General features: G+C 57.7%; 1 protein-coding gene across 1 annotated transcript in view; it reads right to left on the bottom strand.

Annotated features, from left to right (window-relative positions):
- Positions 1 to 1,078: 1,078 nt before the first annotated feature.
- Positions 1,079 to 21,165, bottom strand: part of Mgat5b (alpha-1,6-mannosylglycoprotein 6-beta-N-acetylglucosaminyltransferase B) — a 47,408-nt gene continuing 27,321 nt past the window's right edge. Inside the window, exons 9-18 of the mRNA XM_042665449.1 lie at positions 17,325 to 17,456; positions 15,919 to 16,052; positions 11,075 to 11,205; positions 10,412 to 10,417; positions 5,823 to 5,978; positions 5,352 to 5,498; positions 5,096 to 5,212; positions 3,117 to 3,191; positions 1,763 to 2,019; positions 1,079 to 1,343 (exon numbers count right to left, since the gene is read on the bottom strand). Coding sequence (XP_042521383.1) covers positions 1,145 to 1,343; positions 1,763 to 2,019; positions 3,117 to 3,191; positions 5,096 to 5,212; positions 5,352 to 5,498; positions 5,823 to 5,978; positions 10,412 to 10,417; positions 11,075 to 11,205; positions 15,919 to 16,052; positions 17,325 to 17,456 — 1,354 coding nt within the window. The 3' untranslated portion in view covers positions 1,079 to 1,144. The remainder of the gene's footprint in view (positions 1,344 to 1,762; positions 2,020 to 3,116; positions 3,192 to 5,095; positions 5,213 to 5,351; positions 5,499 to 5,822; positions 5,979 to 10,411; positions 10,418 to 11,074; positions 11,206 to 15,918; positions 16,053 to 17,324; positions 17,457 to 21,165) is intronic.

The following is a 21,165-nucleotide window of genomic DNA, read 5'->3' as shown; positions in this document are numbered from 1 at the left end:
GGGGAGGTGGGCTGAGGTTAGAGGAACCGGGAGGGGGGACAGGGGACGCACTACGGACGGCATGGAAGCTCCCTGGGCCTCGGGCAAGCGGAAACATCTCCAAGGGGCTCGGGAGGATGCGCCGTGGCCAGCCCGGCCTGCAAAGGATGAGGAGGGGGTGGGGCTGGGGGATCCAGAGCCTGACTTCTGGGGTGGAAGCCTCTTGGACGGGGCGGGGCCGAGGCCAAGGTGGAGGGGCGTGGCTAGGGCAGAGGGGCGTGGCCTACATGGGGAGGCGTGGCCGATTGGTGGAGCTAGGTGGAGGGGCGGGGCCAAGAACACGGCAGAGGGGCGGGGTTAGGGTGACGAGGCGGGGCCGACGTGGGGAGGCGTGGCTGGTAGGCCGGGGTAGGATGGAGGCCTACATGGGGAGGCGTGGCCTGTTGGCAGGGCTAGGGCGGAGGGGCGTGGCCTAGTGGGGAGGCGTGGCCGGCTGGCGGGGCTAGGGCGGAGGGGCGGGGCCTCGGCTGTGGACATTTCCGGCCCTCCCGCTCAGGCCCCTGGAGCGCAGGTCACGCCAGGGTGGGTTTCCAGAGCAGCCCGAATGCACAGTTGGAACAAGCAGGAGAGGAAGACAAGCCAGCTAGGGCCTGGGTGACCTCTGAACCCCAACTGCGGTCCCCAGCGCAGAGGGGCGCGGGAGCTAAGAGGAGGCCTGGCTCCCCCTTCCCTCTCTCGGTCCTCTAGGCCCGCTGCGCAGTAAGAGCCTCGCGTCCAGGTCCCCTCTGAGCAGGCAGGGCCCGGGCCCGCCCTGCGTGAACGGGGGCGCGAGGGGGGGGACACCGCCCCTGCTCGGCTCCTCCGGCAAGTCAGGGCCACCTGAGCCCCAGATCCGCCAGGGCCCTTTGTCCATCTGGTCGGGATCCCGCCTTGCACCGGTGGCTTCTGACCACCTGATGGGCGATGGAGCTCTGGGCGCCTGTCTTCTTCACCGCCAGGCCTGGGTGAGGACGAGGACCCTCCTGGGGTAGACTTGTGGTAGTGGAGGCCCCACGGCCTCCACTCCAGGGCCGGTTCCCGGCCCGGGAATCCCGGCTGGAGCTTGGAAGGTGCTGGTGCTTTTCCCGCGACCCTGGGCGGCGCAGGCAGGTAGATCCTGGAGGCCTCACAGGCAGCCCTGGCACAAGGCCACCTGGCCCTTGAGGAAGTCTCGGCAGGGGCAGAGCCGCTCGTACTTGGTGCTGGCGCCCGCGCAGCTGAAGAGCAGCGGCTCCTTCTGCAGGTAGCACTCCTGGCCGGGCTGGGCCAGGGCTGGGTACAGGTGGTGCATCTCGCTCTCCGTGCTGTCGCAGGGCACCTGCAGCCTGCCAGGGTGTCACCAGTGTCACCAGCATCACCAGACGCTGCTCCCAGCCCGGCACTACCACCCTGCCCCGTGACTGGGGACATCAGAGAGGAAGACAGCACCCTGGAGAGGTTGGGGCGCCCCGGAGCCCACAGGGGAGATGCTTTTGGCAGTTTGCACACCAGCCAGCAGAGGCCCACGGCCACAGAGTGGGGTGAAGGCAGGGTGGGGCATGGCGGGCATGGCTGGGGGACAACACCCCTGGCTGTCTGGGCTCTGCCTGGAGGGGAGGGGTGTGATGTGAATTCACCCCTTCTCCATCCTTCCTGACTGGAAAACATTGAATATCTCCAGCCGGGCTGGGGGATGGGGACTGAGGCTGGGGTTCAGGGAGTAGGGAAACCACAAGGGGGCCAGGCAAGAGGGGGCGCCACTCACTTGAGGAAGGCTTCCTGGCTGTTGAGGAAGGGGAAGAAGGAGGGCTCGCAGATCAGCCCATGGTCCAGGCAGGCATCGGTGCAGGCTTTCCCGGGAGCGGCCAGCCAGGCACGTAGAGAGTGTGGAGGGGGCCAGGCCCCGGAGACTGAGCTGGCATTCAGGGCCCACTCGAGGTGAGTGGCATTGGGGGCCAGCACAAAGAGGCTCTGTGCAGGGTGGGACCCTGGAGAAGCAGGGGCAGGGGCTGCACAAAAGTCCTGGCAGGAGGAGAGCAGAGTTAGGGGCGGGGACACACAGATGTCCCCAGCTCCTGCTGCGGGACCAGCCCTGAGGTTCCAGTAGTAGCCACTATTGGGCACTTGCAGAAAACCACACAGCCTCATGCATTGTTTCACTATGGCCTCCCACAGGACCCCCACAGGAACCCCCCCCCAAGTATCCTGCAGGGAGGAACGGAGGCTCAGAGGTCAGGGTAGCTGTTCAGGGCTGGGGAGCAGAGGTAGGCCTTGAACTCCAAGCTGTCTGCAAGATGTCTGCTCTGCTCTGCCTCAATGTTTGGATCAGGCTCAGGTCCTCTACCCATAAGCCCCATCCACAGTGGGGCCCGGGCCTTGGGATGACCCCCGGGCTCAGCTCCAGAGGCCCCAGGCCCCAGAACATGCTATTCTGTGAGTGTCATGGATTTGTCCCAAAGATGACTGGGCACAGGGAGAGCAGGGCAGGGCCAGGACTTGGATGGCAGGTAGGTCACCTCCAGCCTCCCTCCCCAGATCTCACTGTGTGGCATTCTGAGCCGGGAAGAGAGCAGCTTTGAACCCGCCTGCCATGCAAGCCTTTCTCCCTTCCCCAGGACAGAGACCTCACTGCCCACCTGACTCATCAGCTCATCCCAGGCAATGGGGCCTGGGGCAGGGGGACTCCTGTACGCCCCACTTATTCAGTTGCCAAACTTGTCTTGAGACAGAATCTCCCTATGTGACCCAGGCCAGCCTGGAACTTGTGCTCCTCTGCCTCAGCCTCCTGAGTTCTGAGATTGCAGGCATGCCCCTCTGTGCCCAGCTTGTTGCCGAATTGCTAAAGAATGAAACGTGTGCACTGCTGTGTTTCCGGGCCAAGGTGGGGGTGGGGCGGGGTCGGGGCTCTGAAGCGGGACCCCATCCCTGAGCACGCGTGTTCTCTGGGCTGACACACGTCTGCCTGTCTGCACCCCTTCGTGGGGTGTGGGGCCGAGCTGTTTTCTGGGTACCGTAGTTTGCTGACTGCATGCCGGGAACTGACCCAGCTGCAACTGGGGTCTGGGCGGTGTGGGGTGGAAACCTCTTGCTCCAAGGCAGGCAACAGAGCGCGCCCCCACCTGGTGCTGGATGTAGGCGTGGATCCGCTCCAGCATTCCCTGGCAGGTGTACTCATAGGGCAGGTAGGGGTCTACCTGTGGGAGAGACGGGCAGAAGCATGGGGCAGGGGGGAGCTGGTGCGGGGGTGCCCACCACACCAGGATGGGCGGAGAGCTGGTTGGCCCAGCCCAGGGAGTCAGCCACCCTGCTACCTGGCCCACTACTCAGGTGGGAGTGCTGTTGCTCAGTACTCCCTCCAGGGCGACTCAGGGACACACACTCAGGACCCAGGAAGTCCTGCACTCTGCGCACTGTGTGCTGGCCTCATCCTGCCCAGCTCTCTTGCAGCTTCTGGGCACCTCTCTCCTTTGTAGAGCCCAGCTCTCCTCAGGGGCTGAGGCGCCCCCTTTCCCTGGCCCAGCCCCTTCCCCTGGCCTGACCCCCTTCTCCCGCCCAGCCCCTTTCAGACCCCACTTCCTGTGACAGAACCACATTCATCAGTGGCTCCTGGAAGCCCAGCCTTCTTTCTTCCCATCCTAGGACCAGACTAGCACCCGAGTCCTCACTTCCCATTTCTCTTCTTTGCAGGCGACTGTGGGTACCTTGGGGTTGCCTGGCACTGAGTCCCTGGTGCCCAGCACCAGAAGCTCAGGAAATGATTATGGAGTAAAAAACACATCCTCAGCCCTGCCCGTGTCCTGCCCAAGACGTGGAGAATTTGAGGAGGGACCAAGGGCAGCTCCAAGTCAGACAGGACTAAATAACTCTTAGAAGTCACTGCCCCCAGAGCCAGGCATCAGTGGCTCACACCTGTAATCCTAGCTACGCAGGAGGCTGAAATCTGAGGATCACAGTTCAAAGCTGGCACAAGCAGGAAAGTCTGTGAAACTCTTATCTCCAATACACTACTTAGAAAAGGCCAGGAGTGGTGCTGTGGCTCAGGGACAGTGCCCAGGCCCAGAGTTCAAGACCCAGGACCAGTGAGAGAGAAAAAGAAAGAAAGAAAGAGGGTGGGGGGGAAGGAGGAAGGGAAGGAGGGAAGAAAGAAGGAAAGAAGGAAAAAAATCAACCACTGCTCCTTTACTTTGAACATAGCTCATGGCTGCACTGGAACTTAATTTTTTTCTCATTATAAAATATTTTAGCTGGAAGTGGCGCTGTAGCTCAAGTGGTAGAGCACTAGCCTTGAGCTGAAGAGCTGAGGGACAGCGCCTAGGCCCAGAGTTCAGGCCTCACGACCGACCAAAATAAATAAATTAATTAAAATATTTTCTCTAGTTATAAAATATTAATGATTTACAATGTATTTTACATTGTAAACTGATGTGTGTGTGTGTGTGTGTGTGTGTGTGTGTGTGTGTGTGTGTGTGTATGCGTGCTCACATGCTAGTACTTGGACTTGAACTCAAGGCTAGCGTGCTGTTCCTTAGCTCTTTTTGCTCAAGACTGGCCCTCTATCACTTGAGTCTCAGCTCCACTTTTGTTTTGTTTTCTGGTTAATTGGAGTTGTTAGTCTCAGGGACTTTCCTGCTTACGGCTGGCTTCAAACCTTGATCCCCAGATCCCAGCTTCCTGAGTAGCTAGAATTATAGGCATGAGCCACTGGTGCCCAGCAGGTATTTCATTCTGAAAAAAGAACGGTAACAACTCATTCCCAAACGAAGGCTGCATGCCATGTGTCTAACTGTCTCCTGCTGACACGGCAGCTCATGCCAGGGCAGGAGAGTTGAATCGTGGGATGCAGAAAGCCAGGAGGACAGAGAGAAGGGATGGTGGGAAGGCAGTGGACAGCATCTTCCCCCTGCTTTTTCATAACTGATCAGCCCCTTCCTGCCCCTTCCCCCTTCAGGCCCAGCACAGTGCCAGCTTGGAGGAGACGGATGAGGAGAGGGGCGGACTCCTTTGCCAAGCCAGGCCTGCAAGGCCGAGTGCTGGCTTCCATTTTCTAATATCTGATGAAACCCGGCAGTGGGTGGCGGTGACCGGGTCTGAGGCTCACCTGGGTCTTCATGATGGCCTTGATGGCCGCTTCAAACTCCTCCGAGTTGTTGTAATCCACGGTCCACACGTGGGGCTTGCCGATGAAGTTCTCTGCGTAGGGATGCTGGGAGAAGACCTGGTGAGGCAGACAGGTGTCTGCTTCTCCCTGTGCCTGGGCTGGGCGGGACTGAGGGAAGGCCCTCCCACCCGGGTGCCTCTTCTCCCCTGCCCCACACCTTGGAGTCCCCAGTCCCGGCTGGAACCCTGGCACTCACCTCCCTGGAGGTGGGTTTGCCTCGAAAGAACTCATGGTTGAGGGAGCTGTGCGGAGGGCTGAACCGGGACTGCAGGAAGATGCAGCCATTGGCGATGGCCTCCAGGGGAGCTGGGCCCTCGTAAGGGAAGCCGAACCCTATGAAAAGCTGAGACAGCCAGGTGGCACAAGGTCAGTCCGTGAGGGCTGGTCCAGCAGGCAAGGCTGGGGGGGGGGGAAGGGCACCCACAGGAAACCACGGAGACAGTAAAGATGGCCCAAACTATGGCAGGCCAGCAGACCCTTCTCTTCCATTCAAGGGCCTCCCTGCTGGCAGGATGCCTCATGAGTGCCCTGGGGTGGCAGGGCACGCTGAGGGAAACCGTGGAAGTGGCAGGCCGGCAGGCACCTGTGGGGTGGGACTAGGCAGGCGGCTGTGGCTGGCTGGCGGGCTAGGCAGGCGGCCGGGCTAGGGCAGGCAGCGGGGACTCACTTTGGCCTTGCGCAGCAGCTGCTGGAACTCCGGCTGTGGCAGGAGGCCGTGGTTCTTCACGAAGGCCGGGACCTCGGGCGGCCGCTGGCTGTCGTAGTACACAGTGCCATGGACCTCCATGTACTTGTTGAGGATGTTTAGGAATTTCTCCTTCCCCTGGAGGAGACGGAGGACGAGGTGAAGCCTCAAGCCGAGCTCAGAAGGCAAAGCTTGTAGAGCAGATAGCCCTGATCTGGGGGTGTGTGTGTCAGAAGCTGGGGCGCCGGGACCGTGGCACACTGTACGGTCCCTGGGGACACCTCTCCTCTGGTCTTCTGCAAGGCCTGGATGAGCCCGGAGGCTTTGGTTATTTTTAGTTGCGGAAGAACTGTTTTTCCAAAGGAGCCCAACAGCACCAGTGTTCAAATAGATCCAAGAGGAGCTGCTGGGCCTCCTCTTATCCCTGGTGACCACAGGACTACTGGGGAGTTGTGGGGCTCTCTGGAGCCCAGTGCGCTGTACACCCCTCCAAGCATCCACCCACTTATCCATCTATCCCTCCACTTAGCCATCTGCCCCTCTACCCGCCCACTCACCCATCCGTCCATATATCTATCAACCTACTTATTCATCCATCCACCCATCATCCATCTATCCATCCATCACCCATCCATTCATCTACCCACTTATCCATCTATCCATCTCCCTATCTACCCATCCAATTATCCAGCCACCCACCCACCCACCCATGTACTCATCAATCCATACACTCATCCATCCATCCATCCATCCATGCAGTCATCCATCCACCCACTTCTTTCATCTTTTTCAGGGGATCCTTGCATTAGTACTTTGGATTAAAAACCTACAGACTTATCTGGAAGAAAGACAGACCAGAACTAGAGTGGCTCTTGAAGGAACCTAATACATTTACGGTTGGTTCAATCACTGTAATTGTTTAAACTGACCAGGTGCACACACAAATATGTGTGCTTCTAGGGCCTTAGTAGCAGCCAAGAATAAAAAGAAATCCTCTCTGGAAACAAAAGGCATGATCTTCAAAATCAAATTATTTCTATAATTTAATCATATTGATTTTCCAGTACTCAAAAAAAATTAACCCATGAGATGCTACACAAAATCCCAGCAAGCTTTGCTGTAGATGTCAATTCTAAACTTCACTGGGAAATAACCAAAGACATGGAAAAGAAGAGCTAAGTTAGCAGACATGATGCCTGACCTCACGACCCATTCTACAACCACCAGGGTGCAGACAGTGTGCTCCTGCCATCGGGTTAACACGAGGGTGCAGACAGGGCCCCAGTGGCTCAAGCTGGTGATCTTAGCAACTCAGGAGACTAAGATCTGAGGATCATGGTTCAAAGTTAGCCCAGGCAGGAAAGTCCATTAGACTCTTATCTCCAACAAACCACCAAAAAGGCAGAAGTGGAGCTATGGCTCAAGCCCTGAGTTCAAGCCCGTGGCCAACAAGAAAAAAACAACAACATGACTTATAAAACTAGATTATGCAGTGAAAAAAGTCAAACCAAGCCGGGCACTGGTGACTCATGCCTGCAATACTAGCTACTCAGGAGGCTGAGACTTGAGGATCACAGTTCAAAGACAGGCCAGACAGGAAAGTCTGTGAAACTCTTATCTCCAACTAATCACAGAAAGAGCCCAAAGTGCTACTGTGGCTCAAGTGGTAGAGCACTAGTCTTGAGCAAAAAGCAGCTCAAGGGCAGTGCCCAGGCCCAGAGTTCAAGTCCTAGAACCAGGAGAAAAAAATCAAATCAAGTGTGCAAGGTGTGAAGGCCATGTTGCAGAATCTCCGTTCACGTTCCTCATCATTCCCATTAGCACCTGCTAAGTTTCTAGTACCTTCCTCAGGCCTTCATATGCAGGGTAACAACCTATGATTCCTTTTTTATTTTTATTGTTGCTAGTCCTGGTGCTTGAACTCAGTGCCTGGGCACTGTCTCGGAGCCCTTTCTTGCTCAAGGCTAACACTCTACCACTTGAGCCACAGTTTCTGGCTTTTTAGTCATTCATTGGAGATAAGAGTCTCACAGTTTTTCCTGCCTGAGCTGGCTTAAACCACTATTCTCAGATCTCAGCCTCCTGAATAGCTAGGATTACAGCATGAGCCATTGGCGCCCGGATATGAATTTTGTTTAAAATACACACACTCATAGGCATGTGTACCCACGCACACCAGTGGGTTCATATTCTAGGCCCCGGCCCCTCCATACCTAGGGTCACAGGTTCCAGGAGGCAGAATCCACTGAAACACAAAACGTACACAACAGACACAGTCCCTCATACTTCACATCGTCTCCATATTAAGTCTAGGGGATGACCAGGGAAAAGCTGTCCCATTTTTCAGTACAGAACACTTTTTTTTCGAATACTTCCTCCATCTGTAGTTGGTTAGATCTGTGGATGTGGAAGCCACAGATACAAATGGCTGACCAGGTGCAGAACACAGGTCACTTGATATAAGAGGGTAAGTTTCAAGTTTCTCTACTATATATTCAACCCACTATGTGTGTGTGTGTGTGTGAGAGAGAGAGAGAGAGAGAGACAGACAGACAGACAGACAGACAGACAGACAGACAGACAGAGCACTGGTCCTAGAACTTGAACTCAGGGCCTGGATGCTGTCCCTGAGCTCTTTTGTTCAAGGCTAGCATTCTACTACTTAAGCCATAACTTCCAGCTTTTTTTTTTTTTTGCCAGTTGTAAGGCTTGAACTCTGGGCCTGGGCGCTGTCCCTCAGCTCTTCAGCTCAAAGCAAGCACTCTACCACGTGAGCCACAGCGCTACTTATGTTTTCCGTGGTTAACTGGAGATAAGAGTCTCATGGACTTTCCTGCCCTGGCTGGCTTCAAACAGCAATCCTTAGATCTCAGCCTCCAGGGTAGTTAGGATTACAGGTGTGAGCACCAGCACCCTGCTCACTGTTTTTGACTGCACTGTTCTGGTAGACTCCTTCACATAGAAGAGCTGGTTGGGGACCTCTGGGTGGATTTCACTAGTTGCCTTGACGCAGAGACGTCTGTCTGGAATGCTTGCTATGAGAGATGGCGTGCCCAGAGCTGATGAAGTGGTCTCTCCTGCTGCCCTCAGTCTCCCCATGCTCCTCATCCTCACTCCTGTACCCAGGGATCTGTTCTCTAATAGAACAGCCCCTAAGCCATAGGTCCAGGCTGTTTCTGGGGGAACTCAGAAACACCGGCTCCGGATGCCCCGTTCGGCTCTGGCTGGGTAAGGACACTGGGTGGCCTCTCACCCGCCCTCTCTCTCTCCTCCCCTTGGGGCTCCCTGGTCCCTGAACAGCAGCCCGCATGTGTTGCAGGGTGCCCACCGCTGTAATTTTTCTCTTCATCCAGCCACCTCTGATTGCCTTCGGCTACAGACACAAGGCAAACATGTTTTCTGCAAAGTGGTTTCTTGGAGATGTCTTGCTGAGCAGGCCTTGCCAGGCTACCACGGAAGCCAGAGAGGGGACCTTTGCCTGGCCCAACGCCAGGGTCTCCGTATCTCTCTCCCCACATTTTTTTCCTCTCTTTCTTCTCTCCCCCCCCTTCAGTTTCCTGCTTCCTGGGTTTGTTTTTTTTTTGGTTGGTCATGGGGCTTGAACTCTGAGCCTGGGCGCTGTCCCTCAGCTCTTCAGCTCAAGGGGAGCATTCTACCACTTGAGCTACAGCTCCACTTCCAGTTTTTCTAGTAGTTTATTGGAGATAAGAGTCTCACAGACTTTCCTGCCCGGGCTGGCTTTGAACCATGATCCTCAGATCTCAGCATCCTGAGTAGCTAGGATGACAGGCGTGAGCAGTGTGTTCAGTGACCTCCTACTTTACCCTCCCCAGCCCAAGACTTCCAGCTCTCCCTCTCCCTCACCGATAGCCATCATGATGGACATCTGCAAGAATCATCTCTCATGCGGTGATGCCACCAATGGGCATTTATCCCAAAGATGACAGACAAGACACAGTGAAGACTTGCACATGCTCAGGGGTAACATGGTCATGGTGACAGTCACCACCACAGCAGTGGGAAGGCCAAGAAAGGGGGAGGGCACATGGGAGCACTAGACCCTGGCCTGCGCGCTGCCTCGATGCCCTCTATAAGATACACTCCCCCCCCAATCTCTCTTCTCTCCTTCTTCCACAGAGAGCCCAGGATGAGCCGGGCACAAGGCTGAGTCCTGTAAGCCCTGGTTCGACCACACGATGACTATCTAATGATCAAGAACACCATCTCTTGAATTCACTAATTTCTGAGTTTCCGGTGACATTTGGGTCTAACCCTGACCAGTAAATCAGAAGCAATTATTATATTAGATGGTCATGTAACTGGCCTGATGTGGGGCATAGGTACCACCGAGTCTCCTGTTAGCAGGTCTATTATTGACCTCTGTCCTTCTGAGCAGCTGCTCTGTGGCCATGCCAAACAGACTCCGACCAGTGGGAAGCTGCCTCTCCCCTCACAGAGAGTACCCCATCTCCCCACCTTGGTCCACCCAGGATGAGAACCGCCAAGGGAGACCCTCCCCTACCCAGCTGCCGTTGGAGAGGCCAAGGGCGCCAGACAAACGGTTTCCATACCTGTAGCTGCCTCATCGCCAGGGGAGCACAGGGAACAGAGGAGAGAGAGCCGGTTAGTGCCGGATCGTTAGCAGGCTTCACCCCGTGCAGGCTTTCCAGAGACCCCACTCTCCTCCCATGGACCCCCCCCATTCCCAAGCCCCTCTTCCGGAACTCCCCTCACTTAGACGGAGGGTTGGAAGGTCAGTCCTTCAACAAGTAATCATCTGAGTTGACTATAAACGGGGGCAGAGAGGGACAAGTGTGGGCTTCGGGGCTGGGGGGGTTCTTTAAATGGCAGTTGGGGACGCGGGGGACATTTTCAATCAATCGCACAGGGCACACAGAAGCTGGTTCTGGAAAGAGGTGCTGGGGACCTGGTACAAGGAGGGATCCAGCAGCTTTCTGCAGCTGAGCTGGCCCTGCCCTAGCGGGGGGGGGGGGGGGGGGGGGGGGGGGGGGGGGGGGCGCGGGGGGGGGCGGGGGGGCTGCGAGGGGCGTGGCCTGAACGGTGTGTGGGCGTGGTCCAAATGATACATCCGTAGTCTTGAGTGGCTGCACTGGTGGGGGCGTGGCCCTTACGGATGGGTGTGGTCACCGACAGTGGGCGTGGCCTCCCTGGCATGGGCGTGGCCTCCCTGGCATGGGCGTGGCGGGCACCTTGGTAGCCACGCCCATGCTCACCTTCCAGATACTGGCCTCCTTGCCATACACCACGGCCATGTTGCTGGCCTTGCCGCCTTTGATGAGCTGCTTCTCGGTCTCGTTGAGCTCCTCTGACACGAAGCCCATGAAGGAGTTGTCCGGGGTGTGCGCTGCAGCCCGACCACACGGAAGGGAAGGGGGTTACCAGATTGAGGAAACTGAGGCCCAGGGCCCACGTGACCCGGCCGGGACTTCACATGCCACCTGTAGTTCCATCTTGGGGGGCCTCCCTTCCTCAGTCCGGAGGGCGCCTTCCTCCAGCTCCATCCCCGTTACACCCCTGTCTCCCCTCTCTAGACCCACCCACTTCGGTTCATCCTACCAGGTGCTTCCTGTGCAGCACACCCCACACCCCGGAGCACCCCACAGACCTGCGTGGCCCTGAGCAGAGGGCTATGCTAGGGTCCCCCTCCCGCCCCCCGTCGCTCACCGCTCCCTTCCCCTGCCACCACACTCCTGGTGCATTATGTGCAGACTTTATATTACGTGTTTATCTGTTCTCGTCTTCCTGTCAGAAGAAAGAGAGGAAGGCGGCAACTCCCAGGTCCTTCTGGGTCCCCAGCATCATCGCAAGGGCCTTGGGCAGGGAGGACCCACGACATCTCTCAACACGTGTCTGCCTGGATGGCGTCTCCCTCCTCTCCTTGGCTGACAAACTCCTCAACTCCTAGTCTGCCGCAGAGCTGCCTGCGCTGTCCCCTCCTCCTAGAGGGCTCTTGGGATCCACAAGCCCTCGGGTTCCACCTGCTGTGTCGCAGCCTCTGCGACAGTGGAGGCCGTACACGGGCCTTCTGATCTGCCCCGGAATCCCACGTGTTTTATGTCCTCATCCCCTTCCCTCCTGGCTTGTGCCAAATCTACTCAGTCACAGCAGGAGTGAGGTCTTATGCCAGCAAGGCACCAAGTCCCTGTCCTCTAAGTGCTTAGACTTCAAATTAAGTATTTATTGAATCCAATTACACTGCGCCTACCAGTGTAGGCGCGGTGTACCACGGAAGAGATGCGGGGAGCAAGGGTTGAAATCAACCACATATTCTCCATTGCTCAGCACAATCTGGATGACAAACCCATTTCCCCACGTCAGGTGCCCGTCATCCACATTTTAACACTTCTCAGATTGGGACAAATGTGCTAATCACACGGGTAGATTCGGTGTGGTCATACCACCCCTGAAGGTCCGCAGGGAGTCCTGAGCTATGTCTGGGATATATTAGGAAAGGGGAGCCTGGCGCCGGTGGCTCAGGCTTGTAATCCTGGCTACTCAGGAGGCTGAGAGCTGAGGATCCCGGTTCAAAGCTAGTTCTGGCAGGAAAGTCTGTGAGATTCATATCTCCAATTAACTATTGAGAAACAGCCAGAAGTGGCCCTATGGATCAAGCTAGCCTGGAGCACAAAGAGACTCAGGGACGTGCCCAGGCCGAGTTCAAACCCCAGGACCAGCAAAAAAAAAAAGGGGGGGAGGGAGGCTGGTTACCATTCAAGTGCCCCACCCCTCCCCTAAAGTTCAGGATTCTTGGGTCTGAAAGAATCACTGTTAAGAATGGCCTTCACTGGTTAGAGAAACCACCCCTTCTCTAGCTGGGGGGCTGAGGCAAGGCCAGCTCTGCTGTCCAAAGAGGCTCCGCCCAACCCAGACAGAGGCCCCTGGAGGGCTCAGGTGCTCCCAGCCCATTGGCTGCCTCCCCACTCTCTCCCTCCCCTCTGGGGTGTGGCCACTAGCAGTAGGCCTGGTCTCCACGGCCCTCGCCTCTCTGTCTCTGCTGTTTCCCTGTCTTTTGGCCTGGCTGAAGAACCATCAGGAAATGCGTCTTCATTCCACCAACCCTACTGGAACAGACAGATTTAGAACACAATTAGCTGAACTACTGGGAGTGGGACAGGGAAAGATGGCAACCAATTAAAATCTCACTGGGACCATTAAGCAAGAAGCTCTGGGGACAGGGCAGGGGTAAGGCCTAGAGAGACCCAGGCAGCCAGTGTCTCGGTCCAACACCCCCCCCCAATCCTGCGTGCCCCCCCCCCCCACAACCCGTTAGCTCACTGGGGCAATCAGCCAGCTAGGCAGAAACAAAAAATGTGCAAGAAAATTCCTTCTCAGATTCTGAGTCATGAACACTGGTGAGCTCAGCTCTCGGTTCTCGCCGCACCCCCTTCCCCTCTGGGATTTATTCAACCAATTAACATTCTCTGAGGATCCACACAGGCTCCAGAAAGATGAAGACAAAAAGTCGTACTGGTGTTTTGTTTTTTAGAGAAAAAAAAAAACAAACGGGCTCATCATCCATCAGGGAAATAAGTACATACAGCAATCACTGATACACTTGAATAGAGGCCTTTACTCAGCTTGGTTTATGAATCGGTGGCTCACGCCTGTCATCTTAGCTACTCAGGAGGCTGAGAGCTGAGGATCGCCGTTTATAAAGCTAGCCGGGGTGTGTGTGACCTCCACTCCCGCCCCCCCCATCTGCAGTTGGCCAGGAAAACATGCCCCCACAGTAATGTTCTCAAACCTGGTGTTGGGTTCATGCTGTAACCCCAGCACCAGGGGGCTGAGGCAGGAGGGTTGTGAGTTTGAGGCCGGCCTGGGTTGCATGGTGAGACTTCTTGTCTCAAAACACATTTGCTTCTCCTCCATGACATGCTCTAGCACTAACATCTACAGTAAACCCTAAATGCAAGCTCCAGAACTTTCCTTGAAAGACCCTAGTCCTCTGCCCCCGGCCTCCCAGGACTGACTTACTGGCCTCCTATCCCACCCCTTTCCTTCTAGGTGTGCTCAGTACCCAAGGCTCCAGCTCGAGCTTTTCCTCACCCCCACCCAGAGAAGCCCCCTCCTTTCCCCTCTAAACCCTTTCCTTCCAAAACCCAGTCCCCTGTGACCCCCCTCCCACTCAGCACAGTGAGAAGCCTCCTGCAACCTTGCAACAGACGCTGAGGAGGAAGTCTGGTGCTCAGAAAGCTGTGTGACTTCAGGCAGAGTGCTCTACCTCTCTGAGCCGCAGTTTTCTCACAAACCTTCTCTACCTTCCCTACCCTTCTGGGAGCTAATCAAGCCATTACTCCGGCATTTCCATTAACACACACACACACACACACACACCGCTCCCACAGCCACACACACCTTCAATGCAGCCTAGAACCTAGAGGAGAATTAAAAAGAACAGTCTTGGCACTCAGAAGAGAGGCCCAGCGCTTGACAGGCTAAATAAAGATCATGTGCTTTTCTTCCCAGCAAGTGCCTGGAGACTCTGCTCAGAACCTACTTTGCTCTTAATTTAGATACAGTTCTAGCCAGGGTGTTTATCTGCCTTCCTGACCTAAAGCCTTCAAAGAACTGAAAATCTGATGTGCTGGCGGGGCGCTGCAAAGCGGAGGAGCTAACTGCGGAAAGTGACAGCTGCTGGACTGCAGCCGGAGCCGCGGGGCTCCGCACACCTCCTCCGGCCCTCGAGAACCGGCTCGCGCGCCAAGAAAAGGCCGGCTGAGCCGGGCACAATGGCTCACGCCTGCAGCCCTAGCTACTCAGGAGGCTGGATCTGAGGATTGAACCTAAGAGCCAGCCTAGGCCAGGCAAAACTGTGAGACTCTGAGCTCCAATTAACCAGCAAGAAGCTAGGAAGGGCTGGAGGTGTGGCTCAAGTGGTAGAGCATCAACCGTGAATGCAAAAGCTGAGAGCATGAAGTCCTGGGTTCAAGTCTAGTACCAGCGTGCGCGCGTGCGCACATAGACGCTAAGTCATTTTCAGTATGCTATACTTAAGTGGGTTGGTCAAGGCCAGGAACACCAGCTCATGCCTATAATCCCAGCTGCTAAGGAACCTGAGATCAGGAGGATCACAGTTCCAGGCCAGTTGGAGCAAAAAGCTATCAGCCAATATCTGAACGTGGTGGTAGATGGCTGTGGTCCCAGGTAAATGAGAAGCATAAACAGAAGGATCAAAGTCCAAGCCGGGCGCTGGTGGCTCACGCCTGTAATCCTAACTACTCAGGAGGCTGAGATCTGAGGATCGCGGTTCAAAGCCAGCCCGGGCAGGAGAGACCGTGAGACTCCTATCTCCAATAAACCACCAGAAAACCGGAAGTGGCGCTGTAGCTCAAGTGGTAGAGCGCTCGCCTTGAACTGAAGAGCTGAGGGACAGTGCCCAGGCCCAGAGTTCAAGCCCCACGACCAACAAAAAAAAAAAAAAAAAAGAAGGATCAAAGTCCAAAGCCAGGCCCAAGTAAAAACTCAAGACTCTATATATGAGAAATAATTAAAAGGACTGGGGGCACGGCTCAAGTGCCATAACATCTGCCTGGCAGGCCCTAAGTTCAAATCCGGGTACTGCCAGAAAACATTAAAAAGGTGCCTGTGTATTTCAGAGTCTCATTACAAATCACACGTGCCCGGCTCTCCAGCAGTCTGGCCTGAAGGCCTCTGTCTGTAGATTCTGCCCCAGACTCCGGCCACCCCGGCATGGGCCTCACTTCCCACTATCCCCAGTACTGGACCCTTCCTGAGGCCTCAAATTTCTAGAACCTTCTAGATATTTCCACATCGTCTTCACCACCTGTTCTGCTTAGAAAGCCATCACTCCCTTCACTCCTGCCCGTGTTTTCTGGCTCACTCCGGCAGCCCCTCCGTGACTGCCCTGTGAGTTCCCCCACCCGGCCCTATTCTGGGCAGCGTCTGTTGGGGGGCTTGCTGAAGGGATGGGGTACTGGGCCTGGCAGGCTGCATGCCCCCACCGATCCTGGGGGAAGGAGGCCCGGCCCCCTGCGTGCTCCCAGGCCCCCGGGGGCGGGGAGGGGGGCTCCCGCCTCCCGCCGTGCCCAGCACTCACGGAACATGGTCATAAACTGCTTGGGGTTCAGGTTCCAGTAGCCCCAGTTGGTCCGGTAGCCGTGCAGCGTCGCATACTCCTCGTGATTGTACGCTGGCTCCGTTCCGAAGGTGTCAATGACCCGGATCCGGCACCTGTCCCCGGGGACCGGGAACCAGGTCACACGTGTGTGTGTGGGTCCCTGGGGGGGGGGCTGTGCCCCCACCACGGGCACTGTGGCCAGAGAGGGCGGCTAGGTCAGGGCGGTGCCTGGGCTCAGACATGGCCGTCTGTGTGACCACAGCAAGGGCCTTAACCTCTCTGTGTCAGTGACCATCTGTCTCAGCCCAGACTCCCGGGGTGTCATGGCTCCACCATGGCCTTGGACCCCCTGATCCGTGCTCAGTAGTAGCCACTAGCCAGTGAGGGGGGAACTGCTAAGGGGTCCCCTGCCACCCTTGGGGTCCCCTGTGGGACTCTCGGGGTGGGGAGGGGCTGTCCCTGAGTGGAGGTAGTGGGAAGATGTGGGACACAGGTCTGGAATCCTCCGGCTCTGCCCCTTGCTCCTGTGGGATCGGCCACCCCAGAGTCCAGAACTCCCTCTACACTCCTGCGCATCCGGCCCTGGCTTGGCCTTTGAAGACACCCCCACAGGAAGCTGCTCGCCTCCCGCGTCCTTTGCTAGAACCCAGATCGCTGCCTCCAGTGTGCTGAAGTCAGCAGATTGGGGGGGGGGGGGGGGAGAGCACGCCGCGTGGAGATGGAGCTTTAATAATAAAAGCAATAAGGCTGCCTGTCACTTCTCCCCCCTAATAAAGTCACCAGGGCTAGTCAGTGGGACTGCAGGAAGCATAATGAATAGCAGGCTCTGGGCGAGATTCAACCCCAGCCAGCCAGCCACCCAGACACAGGCTGGGTGCAATGGGACAGGGCTTTCTCCAGCTGCAAGGGGGGATCAGGCGGGGTCCCCAGGCCGCCCGAGGTCTCCATGGAGAGGTCACAGCCTGGGGGGGGAAGGGTGCTGCCCCCCCGCCCCGCTCTGGGCTGGCGGTCTTCTAAGTTACCCCAAGGTAGGGCTGGATGAGAGGAAACGTGGGCTGAGCGGAGGACAGAGCAGGGCGGACTGGACGGACGAGGGCGGATGGGGACGAGGGCGGTGCTCTGCTGCAGAGGGGGGGAGGGGCCCCACCCTGCCCCGTCCTCCCCCTCCCCCACTGGTACTTTGTTTTTTGCCGGTTGTGGGGTCTGGGCACTGTCCCTCAGCTCTTCAGCTCAAGGCTAGCACTCTACCACTTGAGCCACAGCGCCACTTCCGGCTTTTTTCTTTTTGCTTATGTGGTGCTGAGGAATCAAACCCAAGGCCTCAGGCATGCGAGGCAAGCGCTCGACCACTGAGCCACCTCCCCAGCCCCTTTCCCAGGCCTCACCGGTACTTCTTGAAGGAGAGCCCCATGTGCTGCTTCATCTGCTGCAGGCCGTGGTAATCGGTGTAGATGAGGTCGAAGGGCAGTGGCATGGTGAGCGGGCAGCTCCCCCGGCCTGGCGGTACCCCTAAGTTACTGAGAGAAGAGTCCATCAGAGTCTGAGCCCCAGAAGCGCAATGCCCCATCAGCCAGCCCTCCCCTGGTGTGTGGAGGGAGGGGAGCTCAGGGCGGCTCCTGCAGGGCGGAGGGAGCCCTGGGCCCCTCCTGTCTAGCCTCCCAAACCCCACAGGGGGAGAGAAGCCTTCCACCACCACAACCCCAGCTCCATCTGCAGGGCAGGGTGGGCCAGAGAGCAGCGCGTGGGCCCTGGGCACACAGCTGTGAAGTCTGCCCCAAGGCCGGTGGCTTCCCAGCCCTCCTTGCCCGTGGCCTGGCTCACTGCGTTCAGCACACCCTCCTACACACGTGTTGGGTACCAGGCCTGAACCCCATGAGAGCCACGGGAGAGAGCACACGTAGGCGGGGGGGGGGGGGGGGGCGGCAGAAGATTCCTGCTGGAGGAGGGAGGGCCTCCAAAGGAGGGGAGGGAGCTACGGGAGCTGGGGTGAGGGGAGGTGGCATGGAGGGTGGGAGGGGAGGGGGGAAGAGGAGAGGGAAGAAGCACCCCCCCCCGGGGGGGGGCTGAATGCTTCCCCCTCCTCCAGGGTCCGGCAGTGCGGATCGCAGCTCAAGGCAGAGGCGGCTCTGACGAGGACTTGGATCCACTGGTGTCCAGGAGCCGCAGTGGACGAGATCCCATGGTTGTGTCCCGGAAATAACTCAGGCCAGGTGGAAAAGTACTGGGGGTTGGGGGGGAGCTGCGCTGTGGGCCCGGTGTGCGCATGCTCCCGGATTAGGGGGGGTTGCCGGTGCATCTGGAAGAGCTCCCCACATCTGCTCTCCCCATATTTTCTGGGCAGCGTGGGTCCATCTTCCTTGGTTGATCCCCCTCTCCCACCACGCCCCTGACCCCGGCCCGGTCCTGGGCCCTGGAGGACAGGCGGGTGGCCGCAGGGCATGCTCTCTTGGGAGACCTCTTGTTTTCCGTGGCCTCCATAGGCCCCACCGCTCTGTGTTGAACCCACACGCCATGCTGTGTGCATCCCACAGAGTTCAACTCATGCCATCTTAGCAGCCCCCCTGTGGATCCGGCCCTCCCCATCTTCCTCCCCTTGACAGGAAGCAGAGGGGCCAGTCATTCACCGGGGCTCACACAGCAGCAGGGAAGGAGCGGGCCTGGGGGTGGAGCCCAGGCAGTGGGGTCCCAGGACACACACTGCAGCCAACCCGGGCAGGTCCCCAACGTCTACACCCTCATCTCTGGTGCTTATGGCAAGTAAAACGCCTCTGACACAGGGTCCCGGAAGCCAGGCGCCACGCGCTGTTCCGCTGTTCCATGTGGGAATCCCTGAATCCACAGACCCGTGGCTAACCCTGCCCCTGGCTGACAGGCCCCGGATCTGCACACAACCTGCTCTTTGGTCCTCCAGACACCCCGATCCGATCCGATCACGCAGGCCTTTCGACACGGCGACCCTGCGAGTGTCTCCCTGGGGTGCAGAGCCTCTCCCAGGTTCCCCATGGCCTCCCGAACCCACACGTGACCGCTCTGGGAGGCCCAGGACCCTGTATGGGTGGGCCGGGAATGAGCAGGGGTGGGCAAGGCGGGGCTGGAGGAGGGACACGCATGCATCACTAAGATGAGGTTTTGTGCCAGGCCCTCGGGCAGGGAGGGAGGCCCCATCTCAACAGGGCGCCTGGCACCTGCATCTGGGAGTGGCCATGGCTGCACCTGCTCGGAAAGCAGTCAACATCTTGACAAAACCAGAATGCTTCAGCTTGGGGAGAAGAGCGTGAGCCAGGCCAGCTGCCATCCAGCTGAGGCGAACCGGACAGACACCTCCCGCTCTGCCTCCCAGAGAGCACGTCCGGCCAAAGTTCAGGAAAGTTCCTCTCAAATCCCTCCTCCACATGCTGTGCCATGGCCTGGAAGGTCTTCTCACGTCTAGATTCTCACACATAGCCTCCTCTTCCGGGAAGCCTTCCCTGGATGCCTCCCTCCTCAGTGTCCCCCCCCCCCCCCCCCCCCCCCCGCTCCCCTTTGCTCCATCTCCTTCTTGGACACGCCCGGACCCTGTCTTCAATCACCACCTCTCAATTACAGGCTCCTTGAGAGCAGGGCCGGGTCCCATTGGAGGTTTCAGGGCTGAGAGCAGAAGGTGATCGCAACCGTCTCTGCAGTGCTCGGGACGGGCTTCACAGCGCAGGGCCAACTCCAGGGAACTCCATAATGAACGGGCCAGCCGCTCTGCGCGCTGTGCGGTGAGTGACACGCAGCAGGGAGGAGGTACCCCTGTGTCTCCCTCCCAGGGGGTCCCCCGCCCTGGAGGGGCCAGGAGTTCCAGTTGCAGGTGACTTCTCTGCGTGAGGCCGCAGGGTCTCCCTGCTCACGGTACCAGAGAGCCGGCTGCACGCGCCGCGGCCCCGGCCGTTTATCACCTGTAATTCAGCTTTGCTCTCACGGGCAATCTTACACTAAGTGACGGGTGAGAACCGAAGAAAACACATCCCAACAAGCTCCAGCCAAAGCGGGCTGGGGAGGCCCCGCACATCCCACCCGGGGCTCCCTCCAGAGACTGCAAGCTCCTTGGACCAGGGCACGGCCCCTGTGGACCCTTCACCGGGGCAGGGTCACAGGGAGGACCACGGAGCCCCCCCAAGAACTGGTGAGGAGACCCTGGCCCACCGGAAGGACGAGAGATGATTCAAGGAAGACTTTCCAGACTGGGCTGGGTGAGGGGGCACATGCCTGGAATCCCAGCTTCAAGACAGGAGGGTCATCATCCCAGGCTGGCCAGGGCAAAACCACGAGATCTAGCAGGGTGCCAGTGGCTCCCGCCTGTAGTCCTATCTACTGAAGATCCCGGTTCGAAGCCAGCCACCCAAAAGCTGAACATAGAGCTGTGGCTCAAATGGTAGAGCCGCCAACTTTGAATGACAGCACAAAAGCTAAGCGAGAGCAAGCCCTAGTTTGGGCATAAAAAAAAATAATAATAAAGAGAAAAGGAAAAAAAGAAAATGCATCTGTCCTCAGCTAGGATCCGCCATGCTAAATTCTGCCACAAGGTAAAATTCCCGGGGGTCAGGACCTCCCCATTCAGTGGCCTTAGGCCCTTGCTGGACCTGGGGTCTGGGTAGCTTGCTCAGACCATGCTCTGCCCTCTCATCTGCGTGAAAAATTCCCTGGTTTTATTTCTCCCTGTGCCTTAGGTTTGTGGCTAGAAATCATCTCCCAGGTAGAGATCAAATCCTGAAACAAACTATTCTCTCTCTCTCTCTCACACACACACACACACAGCCCCCCTCTTCCCTCCTTTGTGTAGGAAGGACCTCATTAAAATGATTTCCTACAAAGTGCTCAAAGATCGGTGGCTCAGCGCTAAGGCACAGCCCCCCTCTCCCCCCCCCCCCCCCCCCCCCGCATCTCTGCACCTGCTTCTCCCTGCTGGGAACACACAGCTGGGACAGTCTCATGGTTCTGTGCCCCCATCCCCCGCCCCCCTCCTGAGCTTCATGAACACAGCCTCGGCCCACGGCCAGAGCAGGCCACTGTCGGTTCCTCAGAGCTCCACGGCAGGGAGGAAGGGCCTGGAGATTTACCTGCGCATGAATGAGCCGGCAGGCAGCTGGGGGTAGGGATGGCAGATGAGGAAGCAGCTCTGCTCTCCTCTAAGAGCATCCTGGACCAGCTGAGATCAGCTCCCCCAAGGAGGAGGAGTAAGTGGGTCAGAGGAGAGGGGGTGCC

Source organism: Dipodomys spectabilis, unplaced genomic scaffold, assembly GCF_019054845.1.
Source record: "Dipodomys spectabilis isolate Male_0828 unplaced genomic scaffold, ASM1905484v1 ptg000329l, whole genome shotgun sequence".
NCBI classification, from domain to species: domain Eukaryota; kingdom Metazoa; phylum Chordata; class Mammalia; order Rodentia; family Heteromyidae; genus Dipodomys; species Dipodomys spectabilis.
The sequence above is the reverse complement of the archived record's forward strand: the minus strand, read 5'-3'. Positions and strand labels throughout refer to the sequence as shown.